Source organism: Lutra lutra, chromosome 7, assembly GCF_902655055.1.
Source record: "Lutra lutra chromosome 7, mLutLut1.2, whole genome shotgun sequence".
Lineage (NCBI taxonomy): Eukaryota > Metazoa > Chordata > Mammalia > Carnivora > Mustelidae > Lutra > Lutra lutra.
In genome coordinates, this window is record NC_062284.1 from 3,877,441 (window position 1) to 3,897,972 (window position 20,532).

At 50.2% G+C, this 20,532-nt stretch overlaps 2 protein-coding genes across 3 annotated transcripts in view; one reads left to right on the forward strand and one right to left on the reverse strand.

The window, feature by feature from the left end:
* Nucleotides 1–20,532, forward strand: part of HOMER2 (homer scaffold protein 2) — an 85,474-nt gene that overhangs the window by 58,104 nt on the left and 6,838 nt on the right. The window contains exons 4-8 of one of the 2 annotated variants that reach the window (XM_047738399.1): nt 8,161–8,253; nt 14,022–14,128; nt 16,856–17,012; nt 18,728–18,838; nt 19,421–19,501. In XM_047738399.1, coding sequence (XP_047594355.1) covers nt 8,161–8,253; nt 14,022–14,128; nt 16,856–17,012; nt 18,728–18,838; nt 19,421–19,501 — 549 coding nt within the window. The remainder of the gene's footprint in view (nt 1–8,160; nt 8,254–14,021; nt 14,129–16,855; nt 17,013–18,727; nt 18,839–19,420; nt 19,502–20,532) is intronic. The other variant, XM_047738400.1, reaches the window with a different exon arrangement.
* Nucleotides 7,307–7,688, reverse strand: LOC125105199 (transmembrane protein 258-like). Its single transcript, XM_047738412.1, has one exon. It carries the CDS (start codon nt 7,656–7,658, stop codon nt 7,419–7,421), a length of 240 nt encoding a protein of 79 aa, XP_047594368.1. The 5' UTR covers nt 7,659–7,688; the 3' UTR covers nt 7,307–7,418.

Sequence of the window (20,532 nt, forward strand, 5' to 3'; positions counted from 1 at the left end):
TCCTAACTCCTCCGAGCAGCGCCCCGCGGTCCGGAAAGAGGGCTCGGTAATCACACCCTGTGACTGGGCGAGGGAAAGGAACTGTGGCTATTTTCGCTTAAGAACAATTTACACAGTGTCTCTCTCTACCCCCCGGAAGGAAAAATAGGTGCCTTGGTCTTTGCTGCTCCCAAGATAAGGACCCCTTCACACCACAGTCCCCAAAGCACTACAGGGACGCTCTCTGCCCTTGAGACAGGCTTTCCAGAAACGATAGCAGCTGTGTATTCCCAGAGGTAAGCGGGGGCTCATCGGTCCACCTCAGCCCTCCTGAAGACCCTGGGAAGCGGCTTGCATGTGCTGATAAAAGGACAAGCTGCTGAACAGAGACCCAAGGAGGGCGATGCAAACGTGAGAGTGAACCAGTGGTGAGGGGAATGTTCTCTCCAGCAGCTGACCTCGAGGGGCCGCTGTCCCAAGTTTGGCTCCGTGTCACTTATCACAGACAGAAAGAAGCCCGTCCTGCCACAGAGGGGCTGATCCAGGATGGGGCTGCTAGTGCTCTGTGACTGATTTGTCTAAAGTCACACATACACACACACACACACGCACACACACACACGCAGCGCAGTGTTTGCCATTGACCCATTTTAATGATTTCGTCTGTCACTCAGATGTGTATCGTTAGGTTCATCAAGTCTGTGCTGTTGTGGGAACATTGCTCTGTCTTCTACCTTTCTGATTTAAGGGCCGTTGTTTTAGAGTGGGGGAGATTAATCATTCTTTTGATATGTTGTAGGGAGAATGCTTTGGGCTGCAAGTAACAGGAACGAGTCACAGTGCTGAAGCAAATAGCATTATTCTTTTCATACAAAACTGAAGTCCTGAGGCAGGCCATTGCCAGCATCCATACGATGGCCACATGACGTTGGCTGTGAGGTCTGTGCGTGACTGTTTCTTTTATTGGCCTTTTCCTCATAGTGCTAAGATGGCTTCTCAAGCTCTGTCCATCACATCTGCATTCATGGCAAGAGGGAGAACGCAGAAGGGTTCCTTGTGAGCTCCCTTGGCAGCTTTGTGGGTCCGAAGTCAGTCTTCAGTCCCTGGGCCACCTTCCCACAGCAGGGGTTGGGGGCTGCGGAGAGAATTAGGTTGTTATGACCAGCTTAGACTGGTTCTCATTCTTTCCCACCTGGGAAATTTCCTGCTCTGGTCCAATTTGAGATGTTATTAAGCCAAGAGAAAACAAGAAATGGATTCTGAATAAGCAAGTAGCGTTTGCCGCAGGGTCTTCGATGGCCAAGGCCAAAAAAAAAAAAAAAAAAAAAAAGCCACAAATGAAACAACGGTCTTTCATTTCTGGCATGATAATGATGAAAAAAATGATGATTTTAATTTTTTTTTAACAGATTATTAGTACAAGTTTAAACACTACAGAAAATGATCCTAATAAGTAAAGATGTGAGAATTTGGAATACGTTTCAGAAACCTGGATGCTTTGAATATCCTTTGATCTGTTGGTTTCATTTATTGGCATCTATTCTAAGGAAATAATTATACCTGAGCACAGATTTCGCTGTGAGAATTTTCCTGGCAGCATCATTTGTAACAGCAAAAGCAAAAAAAGCAAAAACACCATCCACACGTCCAGTAGTAAGAATCCAGGCTAAATGAAGTCCAGTATATCCCTCAGGGTATCGTGCTGTACGGCAGTTCAGAAGCTTTACAGAATTTTGTATGATTACATGGAAATATTAGTGTTGCTCCGTTCATTGCAAAAGTGGCTATAAAATGAGGTGGACGACATCGTTCTGGTTTTGAGAAGAGATATGTGTAATGGAGCACCTGGAGGGCTCAGTCCGTTGAGCGTCTGACTCTTGATTTTGGCTCAGGTCGTGATCTCAGGGTCCTGGGATCGAGCCCCGCATCGGGCTCTCTGCTCAGCGGGGAGCCTGCTTCCCCCCCTCTCTCTGCCTGCCTCTCTGCCTACCTGTGATCTCTCTCTCTCTCTCTCATAAATAAATAAAATCTTAAAACATATATATATATATATGTAATGGATGCATATACGCAGATAGGAAGCTATTGGATGTGTATGTAATAAGTGCGTATCGCCGGGTGATAGGACTATAGGTTTAAAAAATATTTTTTTCTAAGCTACCCTTTCTAAATTCACAAGCATATGTGATATTTTAGAATAAGGGGGAAGATTAGAAAACTGTAGATTTGGAGTCGGGGGATTTTTCACAGAAGAACAATCCTCTGGGGGCCCTTGGTTGCTGCCCGGTTTCCATTATTATCCATAATGCTAGGATTAGCATCTTTGTATGGAAGCCCCCCCCCCCTTTGTTTTTAATGTTCTCAATTTTTTCCAAAGAACTGTTTCCCAGAAGTGGTATCACTAGGTCAGTGGGTATGAATGCTTTTTTCACTGATGATCCCCATTTCCAAATTGCTTCTCGGTGGGGCTGTACCGCCCACACAATGGCCTGGAAATATCTTGTCCACACCGGGTATTCTAATTGTATTTAATGTTTGCTAATTTAGCGAGCAAAGAATAGTACCTCATTATTTCGATTTGCATTTCCGGCGGGACTGAACAGTCTTTTTTATCAGTTGCTTACTTACTGAGTGTTTTTTTTTATTGGTGAATTTTGCCGTTTATCTATTGGGCTTTTCATTTTTTCCATGTGCACAAACTCTTTCTCTGCTAGAGAACGGGGTGCCGGCCTAGCTCCGGATATTCCCCCCTCCAGTGGCTGTTTCCCTTCTGATTTCATGTTTTTCCCCTTTCCTGTTCAAAAGCTTTAAATGGTTGTGTAGTCGAGTCTGTCACTCCCGTGATTTTTCTTTTATTTCTTCCAAGTTTAGATAATTACCCTCTCACCCTTTAAGCAGGAGTTTGATAAATGTTCAATTCTCTTTGCATCCAGATTTTTATTTTTATTTATTTATTTATTTATTTATTTTTTTGTAGATTTTATTTATTTATGTGACAAAGAGAGAGAGAGAGAATGCAGGGGGAGCGGCCGGCAGAGGCAGAGGGAGAAGCAGGCTCCCCTCTGAGCAGGGAACCTGATGGTGGGGCTGGATCCCAGGACCCTGGGATCATGACCCGAGTGGAAGGCAAACACTTAGCTGACTGAGCCACCCAGGCGCCCCACGCATGCAGATTTTTTAAAAATCATGCTTACCCCTTTACCTCACTGAAAATGTATCATGCTCCTCGTTTGTAGTAAGGATTTAAACTCATTTCCCTCTGTTTGCTGAAGTTGTATCACGCGTTATGCATCAAATCATTTTTCCCCTTCCGTGGAAGATTCCTCCTTTGTCACCAGCTCACGATGATATCAATGGTCGGGTCCATTTCCATCGTGCGTCTACTGATAGCCCATCTTTTAGAATGATTTTTTATTTAAAATTTATCTGATAGGGTTTATCCTACTTCATTGCATTTTAAGCTTATTTTCTGGAATTTTCTTTCTGATTCTCACCCATTTGAGTGTAAAACCAAACCCTCTACAAAGTCAGAGTTTCTCTGGGGACAGAAACCCAATCTTTCTTGTGTATCTCGGTGTCCCCAGAACAGCCTCTGGCACGTAGCCCTAACGAGTTCCTGTTTCTGAATGAATGAATTTTATGGTGCTCTCTTACTAAAGGTCATGGTTTCCTGGCTTTTTCACTTTCATTTTTTACTTGAAGAAATTAACCAAATGAAGGCCAGAGAAGCCCAAGTTCCCTTTGCTGTGCACCTGCCGCACACCCAGCAAAGCCGCATCTCTTCTCCTCCGGTGGTGCCGAGGTGCGTCGTTGGGCCGTTGCACGGAGGAGGCGGCCGGGGCTCGGCGTGGTTCAGTGGCCTGCGTTTGAAAGGCTGGTGAGGGTCTGAGCTGAGCAGCTTGTCTGAGCTAGCCAGGAAGCAGGTAGATCTCAGCCCACTAGTGTCCGGTGTCGGTGTCCGGTGGCCTGTGTGATGCTGGCGCTTATGAGACCCCCCTCCACGCCATCCTTCTTGGTATCCCGAGCACCCGAGCGTGGCCGTGACTGCAGTGAGACCAGCCACTCCGGCGGCTCTTCTCTTCGCATCTCTGTGAGCCAAGAGTGTGTGTCCTTTTCCCTTTGCCGAGATGTTCGAGGAGGTCATTACTGGGAATGTCACCGTCACTTTGCAGTCCTGTGGGGACGTGTGTTATAGACGTACGTGTGACAGCTGTTCGCAGTCTCCCTTCTGCAACTGAGAAGGACAGTGGCTCGATGGAGCGGAGGAGAGGAATGGAGCTGGTCGGGGCCCCCACTCCATTTCGGTATTCTTTGCCTCAGGCCTGTCTTGGCCTTCAAGGTCCCCATTGCCTATTTCAAGTTGAAGCTTTGACAGGTAATTTTCTTTGAAAGAGGGAGCCAGTACGATTCTATCTTACATTTTAAGGTAACGGGGCTTCTCTTTGCGAATGGAAAATCTAATCGGTAGATACTTAGCAACTGCCACGGGCAAGACTTTCGGCGTCCTTGTTGGCACAAGACGGTAACTGGAGGCATGGAAGATGGACCTGGGCCCAAGTTCAGGTTTACATTTATTAGCTGTATGATCACGGGCTTGACCAACCTAAGGCTGCCCTTTCTCATCTGGAAACGATAGGTGAGAATCCCCGTCCTGCAGAGTAGTGGTGAGGAGCCCAAGAGAGAACATGAGTTAAGAAGCCATTAAACTCGTTAACATATAGATGTGGTTGTCCTGTGGGCCCAGGGGAGGAGGGTAGGGCCACGAAGGGGTGTCCAGGACGGAGGAGGAAGAAGCCATTGGAGCTGAAGGTCGATACCCTAGGCTTAGGGTCTCCAAGAGTAGAACCAAGGTCTTCACCAGGTAGGGATGGTCAGGGTGAAGTAGGAGAAAGAGGGAATGGAGGCCCCAAGCTCTGTCCAGAAGTGACTGGCTCTGTCAAAGCCTGGCAGAATTTTACATACTGACTTGGTTGCCAGTGTCTTCTACTCAGCTCTTGGCCTCCTGGGAGGCAGAGCTGCATCTGGCTGCACAGTGTACTCGCCCCGGCACTCGGCTTTGTGCGCGACCTGGTTCAGGGACGGTGGAAAACACTTGTTCACTGAAGGAGCGAGGGCTCCTTGGACTGTGTTTGTTGACTGAATGAGCGTGACACTGGTTAATGACGTTTCCAATGTAGTCTAGAAGCAACTTCAAATAAGACCCATGAGAGAAAGGGACCCTGACGGGGACAGGAAGGATCTGTGAGAAAGCGCTTCTGGTTGGAGAGGCTTGCAGGGGGAGAGGCGTCCCCCCCCCAATTACTGCGTACAGTGTGGCTGAGACTCAGTCAGCAAGGGGGGCTCCTACAGCTTCCTTCAAGTTACATTTGACTTTTAATTGATCCTGGATACAAAAACACTGAAAATAAGACCTTTAAAAATCCAGTCTTTTAATGTCTTAATAAGATAATAAGGCCTTAATAATAAGGCCTTTAATGTCTTAATAAGGCCTTTATGGTGCCTACAAAAAACCTTTCCTGGGCCCATGTTCATGTTCCGAGGGAAGCCCGGCCTCGCTCTCAGGGAGATCCGGTCGGGTCAGCTGAGGAAGTAGGAGGAGGGAGTGGGGTGCACCCAGACACCGAACCACAGTTCCTCGCTGAGCGCTTTCTCATCTGTCCAGTGAAGGAAGAGCTGCGCCCTTCTTAGTCTAGACCCGTGCCTTTGACATGATTTGTTCTCAAGTGGCCAGGGGTGGGGGCGTCTGTCTGGAACCCAGAGTCCTTCATTCACCCAACAAACCGACTTGCACCTGCTTTGTGCTGGCGAGGAGGCCGAGGGGAAAGGCATGGAGCCCGCCCTCAAGGAGTTTCTACATAAGGTATTCACTTTAAGGGCCCCCCAAAAAGGAAGCAGGCCGGGGAGGGGCTCTGTCCATCCCTGCTGGACCTCACATGTGTTACCCAAGTCATGTGGTTTTCCTCCGACAGCTGTGGGGCGGCTACATACAAAACCCCGTGGCTCTGGCTGTATTTCTGGTCCTGCAAGAGCAACACGGGTCAGAACAGAAGGGCTGACCTCTCCCGCGCCAGCCAGGGCACATCGTTCCCCGGGGTCTGTCATCCGGCGAGGTTTCCCAAAGCAGACCGCTGCCACCTGCGCCGTGCCGGTAGTCAGAGGGTAGTCCGCGCTACGGAGTTAATGTGTTCTCAGCAGAAGCCCCCAAACTGTCGGCAGCCCTGCTCCCTGCCGGCTCCCTGTGCCCGGCAACCGCACGCCACTCTCTCTTGCTTTGTGATGCCGACACCACCCTCCCAGGATGTTCTCTGCTCCAACTGTGTATTTGCTAATTAAAATCAGTTGCCTTGTCCGTATCCATAAGCCCGTGATTGATTTGATTGCCCTGGCATTTGAAGGATGTTTTTTAGCATGGAGATATTAGAAACAGTTTTTTTAAAGGTAGAGAGCATCATATAATCAACCCCCATATACATATCACTAGGCTCAGTGCTTATTAACATTTGCCACATTTCTTCCTCTCTTTTATTGTTTTTGAGGTCTTTTTTTTTTAAAGATTTTATTTATTTGACACAGAGAGAGATCACAAGTAGGCAGAGAGGCAGGGAAAGAGTGAAGGGGAAGCAGGCTCCCCGCTGAGCAGGGAGCCCAATGCAGGGCTCGATCCCAGGACCCTGAGATCATGACCTGAGCCGAAGGCAGAGGCTTAACCCACTGAGACACCCAGGTGCTCCTGTTGAAGTACTTTCAAGGACATTGCAGACAGCAAGAGATTTCAGTATCTGTCTCTACAAAAATGACGTTTTCCCTCATGACCATGACATCATTGGCATTTCTTTTTTTTTTTTTTTAAATTTTATTTATTCATTTGAGAGAGAGAGCATGTGTAGGGAGGGGCAGAGGGAGAGAGAATCTGAAGCAGACTCCACACTAAATACAGAGCCTGATGCAGGACTTGATGCCATGACCCTGAGATCTTGACCTGAGCTGGAACCAAGAGCCTGACACTCAGCTGACCGAGCCACCCAACACCCCAGTTTCCCCCCAGTTACAGATGGTCTGTTCAGCACAGGATACGGTCATAGGCTACATGTTGCCTTTTGCTGTTTTGCATTTTGCTATTTTATATCTTAAGCTTGTAAAATCTAGAACAGTGCCTTCTCCCCAACTCTTGATCTTGTTGGTTTCTGTCATATTGTAGGAGTTCTTGGATCTTTCTATAGAGATGGTGAAGTTTAGGGTGGACTCTTCTGTGATGCAGCTACACTTATGTTCCTGCCATGGGAGGCGCTTGTTTTTACTTCTTCATTTTTTTTTTTTTTTTTTGGTCACACATCTGCCTTTATTGGGAGCAGCGGGTGGGACACTTTCAGCAACAGTAAAAAAATTAATTTACAAAAGCAGGAATTCAGTGAAGCCGCCTGGCTGGAACCCTTGGGAGCTCATACGTAGATGCCAACCCAGAGCAGCAGGAAGAGGACTCCAAAACCCATGAAGAGCGAGGCCACTAAGGAGATGAGGAGCTCTTTGTAGATATCCCGAGTGTATTTGGTGGAGGTGACCTCATAAACGAAGAACCAGGCCATGAAGAACATGCCAATTGCCAACAGCACCACGGTCAGATGAGGGAAGACAGCAGGGTTCACTGGGCTGGTGTATCTGCTCATGGCCTCCAGCTCCATTTTGCCAGGCACGGGGTCATCCACCGCTCCGCCACCTTACTTCTTCATTATTAAACTAGCTTCAGCAGCCTGGAAGTGATCAGATCAGATCAGGGGCGCGGGGCGGGGGGTGGGGGGCTCAGTTACGCAGCCCACTCTTGGTTTCAGCTCGGGTCATGATCTAAGGTCCTGGGATCGAGCCCCGTGTCAGTCTCCGCGCTCAGCAGGGAGTCGGCGAATCAGCTTGAGGTCCCTCTCCGCTTCTGCCCCTCCCCCACGCCCCTGGGCGCGCTCTCTTTAAAATAAATAAATCTTTTAAAAAAGCGATTTGGATCTGACCTCGGCTGGTAGTTAGCTGGAAGGAGTGTTCCTTATGTTCATTTCTTTCTCATCTCAAATAAAATCATCTTCTGGATTTATACGGTTTATTGACTTAAGATGAGTGCAAAGCCCTGAAGGCGGGTTCTGAACAGCGGCGCGCGCGGGGCCGGGAACAACCGCAGTAACTGCTGTTCGCGCTCAGTTTGCAGAGAAGTTCCAGGAGGTGAAAGAAATCGCCAGGCCGGCCAGAGACAAGTCCCAGGAGAAAGCCGAGACCTCGAGCAACCATCCCCAGGTACGCACTTGGTGCACAAAATAAATCTGGCGTGGGATCAGTAAGTGGGACCCTTTGTTCCTTGTCACCTTTGACAAGAAATAGGGACTTGCGGCAGGAGGGCATTTTGAAGGCTCTTCCGGCGGCTCGCATGCTCCCGCTGAGGTGGATAAGACGTGTTTGCACGAGACTCGGACTTTCCAGATGTGCTGGTGTATTTTTGACAGGAAGATTAGAACCGCCGCACACCCCTGGCTCCTCAGAGGCATTTTCTGTCACTGTGTTTCCGCACCAGAGAGAAGCAGGGTGTTCCCCTCCTGTGCTGGGAGGTGTGCCTTGAAAATACGGTGCCTTGTGCCCGCGACACGGAAAACTTGGTAGACGCTAGAGAACCCCGGGCTCTGTTTTGTTTTGTTTTGTTTTTTAAAAGAGAGAAAGCAGAAGTAAACTGTTTGGGTTTTTTAAGATTTTTATTCATTTATTTGACAGACAGAGATCACAAGTAGGCAGAGAGGCAGGCAGAGAGAGAGGAGGAAGCAGGCTCCTCCGCTGAGCAGAGAGTCCGATGTGGGGCTCGATCCCAGGACCCTGAGATCATGACCTGAGCCGAAGGCAGAGGCTTTAACCCACTGAGCCACCCAGGCGCCCGTCTGTCTTTATGTTTCAATAAAGTTGGACAGGAGATGGTGTTCCAGCAGCTCTGGATTTAGCAAAGGAGATGTGGCTTTACCAGAAATTGAGTGTTCTGTCTACTTGAAAGTGTGATGATTGACCAAAAGGAATCTCTTTTAACCCAAAGTAAAAATCCCTGCATTCTTGATGTCTTGGTTTGGCGTATGTTGTGGTGAACAGAAGGCCTGACTGAGGGGTAAGGTTCTGCGCAGAGAGACAAGGGAACAGGAGACATTGGGGAGAAGGTTCGGGGTTAGGACTAAGCACGGCGCAGCAGCAAGACAGCCGGGAGTCTGCCTGGCGGGAGCGGGGTGCGCTGTGGGAGGAATTAGAGATGTGCTTGGAGATTCTTCATTTCTACTTTATTAATTATTATTTACTTAATTGTTATTGGGTCGTTTGGGCAGACATTGGAGGTGTTGCATGATGGTCTCTCTGGAATCAACATGAGGGTTGCTTGCAGGTGGGAAGGAAGTCGGAGTGACAGACAGCGGGCAGATTGGCAAGGACACAGCCCCGGGGGTAAAGAGGAGGGGGTGGAGGTTGGGGACAGCCAGGGGACTGGGCTGTCAAGTTGGACATTTTCGAGTTGACCGTCTGCTTTGAAGAAATAATAGCTGAAACCTTGGGTATACCAAGAAGCAGTGTGGGGGGCTGGTGCCCAGGGGGCTCAGTTGGTTAAGCGTCTGCCTTCAGCTCAGGTCATGATCCCAGGGTCCTGGGATCGAGTCCCATATCCGGCTTCCTGCTCTACGGGGCGCCTGCTTCTCCCTCTGCCTGCTGCTCCCCCTGCTTGTGCTTTCTCTCTGGCAAATAGATCAATAAAATCTAAAACAGTAAAGAAAGAAAGAAGCAGTGGGGAAAGGAGGGCAAAGCTAGAGCCGTGGGAAATGCACCCAGCTGTGGGAAGAGCACCCCTGAAGACCGCAGAGAAGGAGACCTCTCCCTGTCACTGAACCCGAGGCAGGAGCGTGCTCCGCAGGCAGGGCTCCGCGTTTGTCTGCTGCCCGGGCTGGCCCTGAGGACCCAGGATTTCCCAGTGCCTGTCCTGGCTCGTCATATGAAAGATGCCCCGTGTGAATTTATGGGATGTGTATTAGGCTTCAGGTGGACAGGAACTTTTCCTGAATCTTTCTAAAGAATCTTTAATATGATCTGAATGATGCTCTTAATTTCATATACTAATTACCATACTGAGTAAATCGCTGAAGACCTAGAAAATTGGATATGGGCAATGGTCCATAACCTAAAGAATTTCTAATACATGATCTTTTTCTGAATACCACGTATTATAGAATCATCCTTGAACTTCATAATCAGAAGTTCTTTATGTAAGGTTTCCATTTTAATGTTTGTTTTTACCAAAAAAGTATTTTTTTTTAAATTTTCAAAGGTTTATTTAGCCATTTGAGAAAGCCTGGGCATGGAGGGAGGGACAGAAAGAGAGGGAGAATCTTAAGCAGACTCCCTGCTGTGTGGAGCCCATAGTGGGGCTCTGTCTCACGACCCTGAGATCATGACCTGAGGTGAAATCAAGAGTCAGACGCTTAGGGGCGCCTGGGTGGCTCAGTGGGTTAAAGCCTCTGCCTTCGGCTTAGGTCATGATCCCAGGGTCCTGGGATCCAGCCCCGCATCAGGCTCCCGGCTCAGCGAGGAGCCTGCTTCCTCCTCTCTGTGCCTGCTTGTGATCTCTCTCTGTCAAATAAATAAAGAAAATCTTAAAAAAAAAAAAAAAAGTCAGACACTTAACTGACTGAGCCACCCAGGTTCACCCTCCAAAAAGGTTTTTGTTTTTTTTTTTAAGATTTTACTTATTTACTTGACACAGAGTACACAAGCAGAGGGAGCAGCAGGCAGAGGGAGAGGGAGAAGCAGGCTCCCTGCTGAGCAGAGAGCCCGATGCGGGGCTCCATCCCAGGACCCTAGCTAGGATCAGGACCTGAGCTGAAGGCAGCTGCTTAACCGACTAAGCCACCCAGGCGTCCCCCCAAAAAGCATTTAAACCTTAAACAACTGTATCCCTAAGGTGCTATTTTATATATATGTATTAATTATATGTCAGTTTTTTTGTCTCCAAGCTTTAGTTTTCATTTATCTTCCTGACGTTTCCCCAAATGTGGAGATCATTGTACATTTTTCTGTGCATTTTTTTAAGATTTTATTTATTTATTTGACAGACAGAGATCACAAGTAGGCAGAGAGGCAGGCAGAGAGAGAGAGGAGGAAGCAGGCTCCCTGCTGAGCAGAGAGCCCGATGCGGGGCTCGATTCCAGGACCCTGAGATCATGACCTGAGCCTAAGGCAGAGGCTTTAACCCACTGAGCCACCCAGGTGCCCCTTTTCTGTGCATTTTTATTGGAAAACATATATTTGCTTGCTTTCCTGAATCTCTTAGGGAAACGAACACTTTGGGCAAGTTTTCCAAATATTTGAAGATCTTAAAACATCTTATATGGGTCTTATCCTGAAGGTGAAAGCAATACTATTTACTGTAGAAATCAAAACCGTGCGGTAGTCTAAACAGGAGAATGGGAACGACTTGCTTTCGCACCACACAAAGACCCTGTTCATGTTTAGGTGTGTTCCTGATACAATTTTGTAATATATTTTTATATCTTTTTTTAACCTTTTTACTTTTTTTTTTTTTTAAGATTTTATGTATTTATTTGACAGAGGGAGATAGCGAGAGAGAGCACAAGCAGGGGGAGTGGGAGAGGGAGGAGCAGGCTTCCCGCTGAGCAGGGAGCCCGATGCGGGGCTCGATCCTAGATCCTAGGACGCTGGGATCATGACCTGAGCCGAAAGCAGATGCTTAACCGACGGAGCCCCCCAGGCGCCCCAACCTTTTTACTTTATATTTCATGATCATTCCCCTGTGTTTTCAAATATCCCTTTTCAAAACTACCTTAATGGCTAGCATTTGTCTGTATAGCAACATATTCCATTAACCCACACTTTGGGACATCAATGTGATTTCTAATTTTCAGGAATATAAATGACCCTGTGATCAGTGTCTTTGTACATCTCTGCATTTGGTAATTTCTATAGGATAAATTCTTTTTTTTTTTTTTTTTTTTAAAGATTTTATTTATTTACTTGACAGAGAGAGATCACAAGTAGACGGAGAGGCAGGCAGAGAGAGAGAGAGAGGGAAGCAGGCTTCCTGCTGAGCAGAGAGCCCGATGTGGGACTCGATCCCAGGACCCCGAGATCATGACCTGAGCCGAAGGCAGCGGCTTAACCCACTGAGCCACCCAGGCGCCCCTAGGATAAATTCTTGAGACGCAAGTATTAGGTTAAAAGGTAGGGACATTTTAAAAGCTTTTGACAAACACTGCAGACTTAGCCTATAGAAATGTATGATTCTGACTCCCACCAGCAGGGACTGAGAACAATTTTTCCTCCCACACTCTCACCAACAAAGCTTTGTTGACTTGACAGCAGGAAAATGTATTCTGTTGGCTTTTTTCATTTCACGTTTCTTTACCAGTGAGATTAAATATTTTTTGTGTCGATTGATTCTATCCATTTCTTCTTCTGTAAATGTCAATTATGTATATTTTTCCTTTTTTAAAAAAATCAAAGTATTCATCTTTTTGTGTTGACTTTTTTTTGAGATTTTTTATTTATTTGAGAGAGAGTGAGAGAGCATGAACACCAGAGAGGATAGGAGTGGGGAAGAGGCAGGCAGAGAGAAAGGGAGAATCAGACTCCCCGCTGAGCAGGGAGCCTGACTCGGGGGCTCGATCCCAGGACCCTAGGATCATGACCTGACCCAAAGGCAGAGGCTTAACTGACTGAGCCACCCAGGTGCCCCTTTTTGTGTTGCTTTCTAAGAATTTTATTTTTTAACATGTTTATTTTTGAATAAACTCAAAGATAGGCAGAATTGTATAATGAACCCCCATGCAACACACAGATCAGCTTTAAACAATTAGGAATTTATGATCAATTGTTTGCTGGGTGCCCTCCTCCCCCTCCCCCTGAATTTCAAGCAAATCTCAAACATCATTTCATCCGTAACTACGTCAGCATGTGGCTCTAAAAAGACAAGGCCTCTAAAAGGTTTTCAGATACTAAAGGTATTAACATCTTGTTTTTCATATATGCAAATGTTCGGCAGCCGATATTTTCCCCAGATTTTTGTGCATTTTTAATTTTGTTTACGGCATTTTGTTTTTTTCCAGTGCAGAAATTCAGCATTAGTCAAATGTAGGCATCGTTCCCTCCGTGGTTCTTTCCTTTGCCTTTATGCTCAGTGGAGGCCAAGATCTAAGATCTTCTCCAAGAGCAAATGAGATTTCACCGCCCTGTGGCATGACTTATTACAGGAAACATTTCAGAATATTTATAATAACACTGATGAGCCGTGGAGGCCACACACACATCCACAGCTCGTCCCTGCTGGTTTTGCGCGTCTTGCTCTCTCTCTGGCCCCAGGGGCTATAGGTTGTCCCCATTTCTGATACTTTTTCTCCTTTCCTCACTCACTTTTTCTTGTTCCCTGTTGTAAACCCCACTCCCCTCTCCTCCGTGGCTTTGGTGTTGAATAAGGGAAACCGGGTATTCAGGCTTGTCTAGAGGCTCTGTGGAGTGGGGTACCACGACGGAAGTGTGGTCTGGTCAGGAAGGTTCACACGCTTTCTCAGCTTTCCCTGGACTCCTCCGGGCCCTTTCCTTGGGTCTTTTTTTTTTTTAACAACTTTTTTTTAAGGATTTTATTTATTTATTTGAGACAGAGAGATACAGAGAGAGAGAACATGAGCACAGGGAGCTGCACAGGGAGAAGCAGGCTCCCCGCTGAGCAGAGAGCCCAATGTGGGGCTCGATCCCAGGACCCGGGATCATGACCTGAGCCGAAGGCAGATACTTAACTGACTGAGCCACCCAGGTGCCCCCCCCCCCAGTTTTTAAAATTAAGTTTCCAAGGTAGAATTGAATGATTGCTAGCCTCTCGTGCTAGTCTTTGCCGCGTTCTGGTCTGACGAGTTGGTCGTCCCCCGCTCATGAACACACTTTCTCATTATGCCTGACCTGCTGCTACTATGAGCAAATCTGGTGTGAAGGTGACTCACTTTGGCCCGGAACCTGGGTGTGAAACCCCGTCTTCTACTCAGGTGTCCAGCGTGAACGGGACAGACGATGAAAAGGCCTCTCATGTGGGTCCTGCTGACGCACAGCTCAAGTCTGAGAACGACAAGCTGAAGATCGCCTTGACACAGAGGTACGGCTGTTTACAGTCCACTCGGCCTTTCCCCAAGGTCAGTGCCTCCCGCGGCCTTTCCCGCCAGGCGAGGTTTCACGAGGAGACCAGGTCCTGCTCAGAGTGTCTGGTCTTGTCTCCGGGCTAGAGGAAGGCCAGCTGGCTTCATGGCTGTTCTCTGTCTGACCGCCCAGACCAGGAGCGTGTGTGTCTGCCTGTGTGTGTGTGAGATTTCTGAGTGTGTGAAAGAGGGGTGTGTGTGTACACACAAGTGTGAGAGAGACTGGTCCCTGTGCTTCTGTTTTGTTCTGTTTTTTTTGAGGAAACAAATATATCATTGATTTGTACAGAATAAGACTAAGTCTCGAACATCCAAGAAAAATCTATAAAAAAACGAACTATTAATACAACCTCTCACAAAAATCAATAGCTTTTCTAGATACAAACAAGCATCGCATAAAATATGTATTTGAAGATGAGAAATTCCTTTGTGATACGAACTAAAACCATCAATTACATGAACTAGAAACATAAATACAGAAAACTTAAGGGCACAGAATCTCTGTGAAGAAAGTTTTAAACTGATTTTGAGGGCCATAAATGAATAATCTAACAAATAGTAAGATACATTCTATTGGGAAGTGGTAGAAATGTCTTCATATTTTAAAAAGAATCCATTTCCTATAAATGGATGCATAAATTTAACACAGTCCCATAATAAGATCAACATGATTTTAATTTTTAATGACTACACAGGCTGTGCTTACATTTTCCTGTCTTGAGAGTGTGGCCCATTTCCCGACGGCTGGGCTGGCCCCGTGAGCCCACTCAAAGTGGCTGTCCTTGGGAATCACGCTGTCCTCACCCCGGGCGGGGGCTTGGCCAGCTCCCCCCAGCCTTTCTGTAGCTGAGAAGCTGCTCTCCCCAGACTTGCCCCATTAAAAAGCTGGATCACATTAACTCCATTTTACAGGAGTAAACTGAGGAAACTGAGTCTCGGTGGTAAAATGAGTCCTTGCCTAAGGTCACATGTCAAGGCGATTTCCCCACCGTCCTGCCTGCTTTTCACTCTTTTGTGTTTAAGACACAAGGTGCTGTTGGATGAAAACGTTTCACCCCTAAAAATAAAGGTTTTTTAAATCCCAACTTAATGAGCAAGGGCGTTCTAGGAATGGGTGTGAAGCCATTTCCCTAAAGCAGCTTAAATTCTCAATCATGAGTTCTGAGATTAACTAGATTCCATCTTGCTATTTTTTGCCTGTGGTGTTTGAAACCGAAAGCTTGTAGTTCGAGTCACGTTCCTCTGCCCTTGAGGCTGTGGGATGGAGGAGAACACAGGTTATTGAGAAACATTCCTATTTACTTACCCCCCCTCCAAAAAAAGGCCTTTAGAGACAGAAGTGACATCAGCCAGGCCGGATTGATTAGAAGCCGGACACTTTGAGTGGGGTGTGTCCTGTGTGCCCACGTGTCTGTGTGTCCACATGTCCTGTGTGTCCTGTGTGTCTTGCGTGTCCTGCGTGCCCACATGTCCGGAGTGTCCATGTGTCATGCTGTCCTGTATGTCCTGTGGATCTTGTGTGTCCTGCGTGCCCACGTGTCCTGTATGCACCGTGTGCCCACATGTCTGTGTGTCCACGTGTCCTGTGTGCCCACGGGTCCTGCATGTCCTTGTGTCTTATGTGTCTTGCATGTCCTGTGTGTCTTTTGTGTCCTGTGGATCCTGCATGTCTTGTGTATCCTGCATGCCCACATGTTCTGTGTCCGTGTGTCCATGTGTCCTGTGTGCCCACATGTCCTGTGTGTCCTGTGTCTTGCGTGTCCTCCATGCCCACGTGTCCTGCATGTTCTGTGTGCCCACATGTCCTGTATGCCCTGTGTGTCTTGCGGGTCCTATGTGTCCTTGTGTCTTACGTGTCTTACATGTCCTGTGTGTCCGTGTGTCCACCTGTCCTGCGTGTCCTTTGTGCCCACATGTCCTGCGTGTCTGTGTGTCCTGCATGCCCATGTGTCCTGTGTGCTCACATGTCTTGTATGTCCTGTGTGCCCACATGTCCTGCGTGTCCTGTGCAGCTCTGGCCTCGGGGCACCTGCAGCTCCGCGCACGTGTGGGCTGCAAAGCCAGGAGGCAGAAGGACCATGAAAGTCACCAGCCCCTTAGGGGAGCCCGATTGCAGTTTGTTTCTTGAAACTACTCCTCTGTGGAGCACATAGGATGGAAGACAAATGCAAGGTTGTTTTGGTCACATGGAGGCGTCCCACAGACCTGTGGACCTCCCCCACCCCTGAGGTGACATGAGATCGGCCAGGGGGACACACAGTCCCTGTCCCCTCTGCCCTCTGGGCATCGGCTCTGGATTCCCTACAGGCTGGGAGGAGGCACAGGTTGTCACGCAGAGCTGGGCTGCCCGTCACCCCCAGGGTCCTGGGTGTCAGGGATTCCTGAGACCCTCGAGGGCCCATTTCAGAGCCTGCGACCTTGGACGGGACAGCGGCATCTCGGCAGGGGCTCCGCAGGGAGCAAGGGCTTCCTTCCCAGCTTCGGCTGCTCCTTCCCCAAGAGTTTTGTGCTTTCCTGAAGCGATTCTTTAAGAAAGCAGCCCGGCAAGGTGACCTGTTGGCACTAGAGAGGCTCCAGCCCTTCGTGGCACCTGATCTCCGTGGCTGCCAGGGGGGCCAGGGTATGGTGTGGGGTCAGGCAGGGCGGGTGGCCCCCGGCGTCCGGGTCACCGCCTGGCCCGCCCGCAGTGCCGCCAACGTGAAGAAATGGGAGATGGAGCTGCAGACCCTGCGGGAGAGCAACGCCCGGCTGACCACGGCTCTGCAGGAGTCGGCCGCCAGCCTGGAGCAGTGGAAGAGGCAGTTCTCCGTCTGCCGCGACGAGAACGACCGGCTCCGGAACAAGGTGGGTGCCCGGGCGCCAGGGTCCCCGTCCTCCTCCCTTGTCCTGCCACCCTCACTTGCCCCTCCCCGCGGCGGGACGAAGCGTCGCTGTTGCTCCCCCCACTTCCCCACTTTCCTGAGCAGGAACACGAGGGAGTGAGCAGGTTTCATCCGGCCATCATGCTGGTCAGGGGTGGCCCTCCCGTGGCATGCTCCGTGGTGCATTCATTTTGGGTAGAGGACAGGGATCCAGAGGGTGAGCGAGGACAAGAGATTCAGGGAACCAAAAGGAGCATCCCTGTGCCGCCCGACTGCCATGCCACCGCTGCCAGAAAATCCCCCATGGAGACCCGGGGTCCCTGTGTGGCCATGCTTTGATACTCAGCACGTTGGTCTGGCAGGCCGTGGGCAGCGGCTACCCTGTAAGTGGCAGGGGGACACATCACCCAAAGACAGGTCTTCACTCTCCCTGGCCCCCCATCTGTAAGCTGCCCTGAGTGTAGCCTGAATGGGGCCACCAGAGGCCACTCCCCTGCTCGCCCATCTTTGCTGCAGATGGCACATAAAACTGCCTCCTGTCATTGTTTCTCTTTCACGCTGCAAGTGCTGACCGCGAGGGCACCGGGCCAAGTGCTGACTCCGTGCGTTCCCTGCCGGGGCCAGGCCGATCAGGCTGCCAGTGGGATCGAATGCCCGGTCTTCTTTCCAAGCAGGGAGCTGGCTCTGTCCCTTTGCATGAGTGTGACGGGGGAGGAGAGGAAGTACACTCCTTAGAGTTTGCTGCCTGACTGGGAAGCACTGGGAACTTGGTTTCCAGGACACCAGGTAGAAGGTGGTGGAGTCCCCAGTGGTTCCTGGGGCTGAGGGTTCAGACCCCGGGGACTGGCGTGCAGCTGCCTCTGAAAGTGTCGTCATTGTGACCACCCAGCGCCCTTGGCCTTGAGGACTCCCGCCTGCTTGTGGGACCCTACCAGTACGGGGTTTTGCATTATTACTGGTTCCCTTCTGCCTCGTACTCTGCACACGCGCTCTGGTCGCTGGGAAGCGCTCAGCATCGGAACGCAAGGCCAAGGCTGTGAGGCCTTTGAACCCCTTCCGAGGGGTCAGGCCTTGGAAGGGGAGGAGAAGGCACTCTGGGGATTCGCCCGTCCAGCCTGTACCTCTCAGCTCTCCCGGAGGAGGCTCGCCACAGGCCAGGCCCCTCCTGCGTGCGTCAGTAAGGAAAGGTCACCCGGGCTTAAAATGTTTGAAGTGTCATTGCATCTCATTTGGTGGCTGGTGGCCCACAGCGTTGATCAGTTCTCTTCCCTGCAGTCTTAATCCTTTCAGATGAAATAGAATAATTCAGGACATGATCAAGTGATGTAAAAAGTCATTATGGGGAGAAGCAGATAGATTCGTGGGACACCTGGTCCCTACTCGAGACAAGTCCTTTAAAGCAAAGTGCCGTTCCTCCCTGTGGCGGTGAGTGGGAACCGGAAGCCGGGAGCATCCCGTGGCCAGGTTTCGTGACTGCCGTGGCTCTGCTGGCGTTAGACAGGGTGTCTTGTGCACGCAGGGCAGGGCGGGCAGCCCCGCGGGGGAGCCACACGGGGTCCGCTGGTAGCCACAGGGAACAACACATAAGTGGGTTAGTTCATGGTTCGTTGAGAGCGTAAACAGCCGTGGTGAATTTCAGCCGTGCTGAACGGCCGGGATGGGGGAGCCTCCTGGCCTCAGCCTGCGGGTGTGTCACAGATTGACGAGCTGGAGGAGCAGTGCAGCGAGATAAACCGGGAGAAGGAGAGGAACACGCAGCTCAAGAGGAGAATCGAGGAGCTGGAGTCGGAGCTGCGGGAGAAGGAGACGGTGAGTGGAGGCTCCCGCTGGCCCTGTGCTCCCGGGACACGGCAGGTGTCTTGGGGTGGGGGGGGTGTGACCAGCCCCGGGGGGGAGGGGGTGGCAGCATGGGGGGCCAGCCAAGAGCTGCACCGAGGCTGGAACGCAAGGTGGGAGCCGGACGTTGACGAAGCAGTCGGAAACATTTGTAGGTGATCTGTCCTCGGAAGTGGCCAGCAAGAGCCCCCGCTGTGCGGGCGTTTGTTTTCTGGGGGGAGAGGGGCGCAGGACCGCTAAGTGCACAGACGCTGGAGACTGGACCAGGCACCAAGCCTCCCGGCCTCAGTTTGCCTAGAAGAGGGGGATGCTGAGAATCCCCGTCTCTCTGTGGCGGTGTACGAGCTTCCCGCGGGAACACATGTGACACACTCAGCCTTCGAGATTACCGCGTGCTGAGTACTGACTCCACCACCTCTGTGATTATCGAGGACGGTGTAGACTCCAAGAGCTGCTTCTGCTAATGTACACACAGATCGTGGGTTTTTAAGGTTTTCAAGAAGACGTTTTATCTGACTTGCTTTCATATCCTTTTTCAAATTTCGTCCCTTGTAGGAATTGAAAGACCTCCGTAAACAAAGTGAAATCATACCTCAGCTCATGTCAGAGTGTGAATACGTCTCTGAGAAGTTAGAGGTAGGAGGGCCGCCTCCCTTCACGTTGGCCCAGACCAGAAGGCATCCATGGTGTTACTCGTTTCTCTGGGGCCTCCCTTCTCACAGCTCCCCTGGTAAAGAAGAGTGACTTTCTAGTCAGGAGAAGCCCGCAGTTCTCCCCACGACGGATGCCATCTCTGCCCCCGCAGGGGGCAGACTGGCTTGTGCTTTTTGTGCTTCTGTCAAAGTGGCCTGTGCAGAGCCGTAGTGCAGGGACCGTGTCCCACCTCCAGAAGTCTCCATGGAGCCTTAGGGCGGTGAGGAGCGGGGTGAGAGCAGGGCAGAGAGTGTAAGACCCAGCGCAGGGCCACCTCTACTCCCCAGCCAGTGACCTTGAACATGACCTTGAGCGGTGCCCCTCACTGGCCTCAGATTCCTGATCACGCCCTCTTTCACCTCCCCCTACTTCAGGAGCATGTTATTCAGGTGTACAACCCCAGTATCAGTCGCTGGTTCCTGCAAACCCAGAAAGTCAGCCCCTCACTGGGTGTGGGGGGTGCTGGCCTATGCCTCCGTTAGGGACTCAAAGCCACCCTGCCCTTAGGAGGAGCCCAACTGGCTTCCCAGTCACACCACCTGATTCCAGAGTGGGGACTGCCGGCCCTGAGTCTGGCACGCCCCATCCTGCCTCACTGAGGACAGGGAGGCCTTGGCCTCTCCGTGGAACCAAGGAAACAAGTCATTGCGTGGTTTGTCCCGTTTCTTTCTCCCATAGCGGAGCTCACGTGTGGTCTCTGTGGACCCTTCTGGGAGGAGGGCCTGTAGATGTCGTCTGCTGGGCCTTTGTGAAAGGGCCCACTTGCAGCCGGCTCCTCCCGCAGGACCCGAGCCCTGCACCGTGTAGGGCCGTCCTTTACCAGGCCACAGTGGGTCCTGCGCTCTGCCTGTCAGCACCTCGGCCGGGGAACAGGCAGGAGAGCGGGGCGCACCGGGATGCCCCCCATTCTGCGCTGATGTTCCCAGTCACAGGCCCGGTAGAGGGGACAGCTGGGCTGTGGCGGGGTGTCGGAG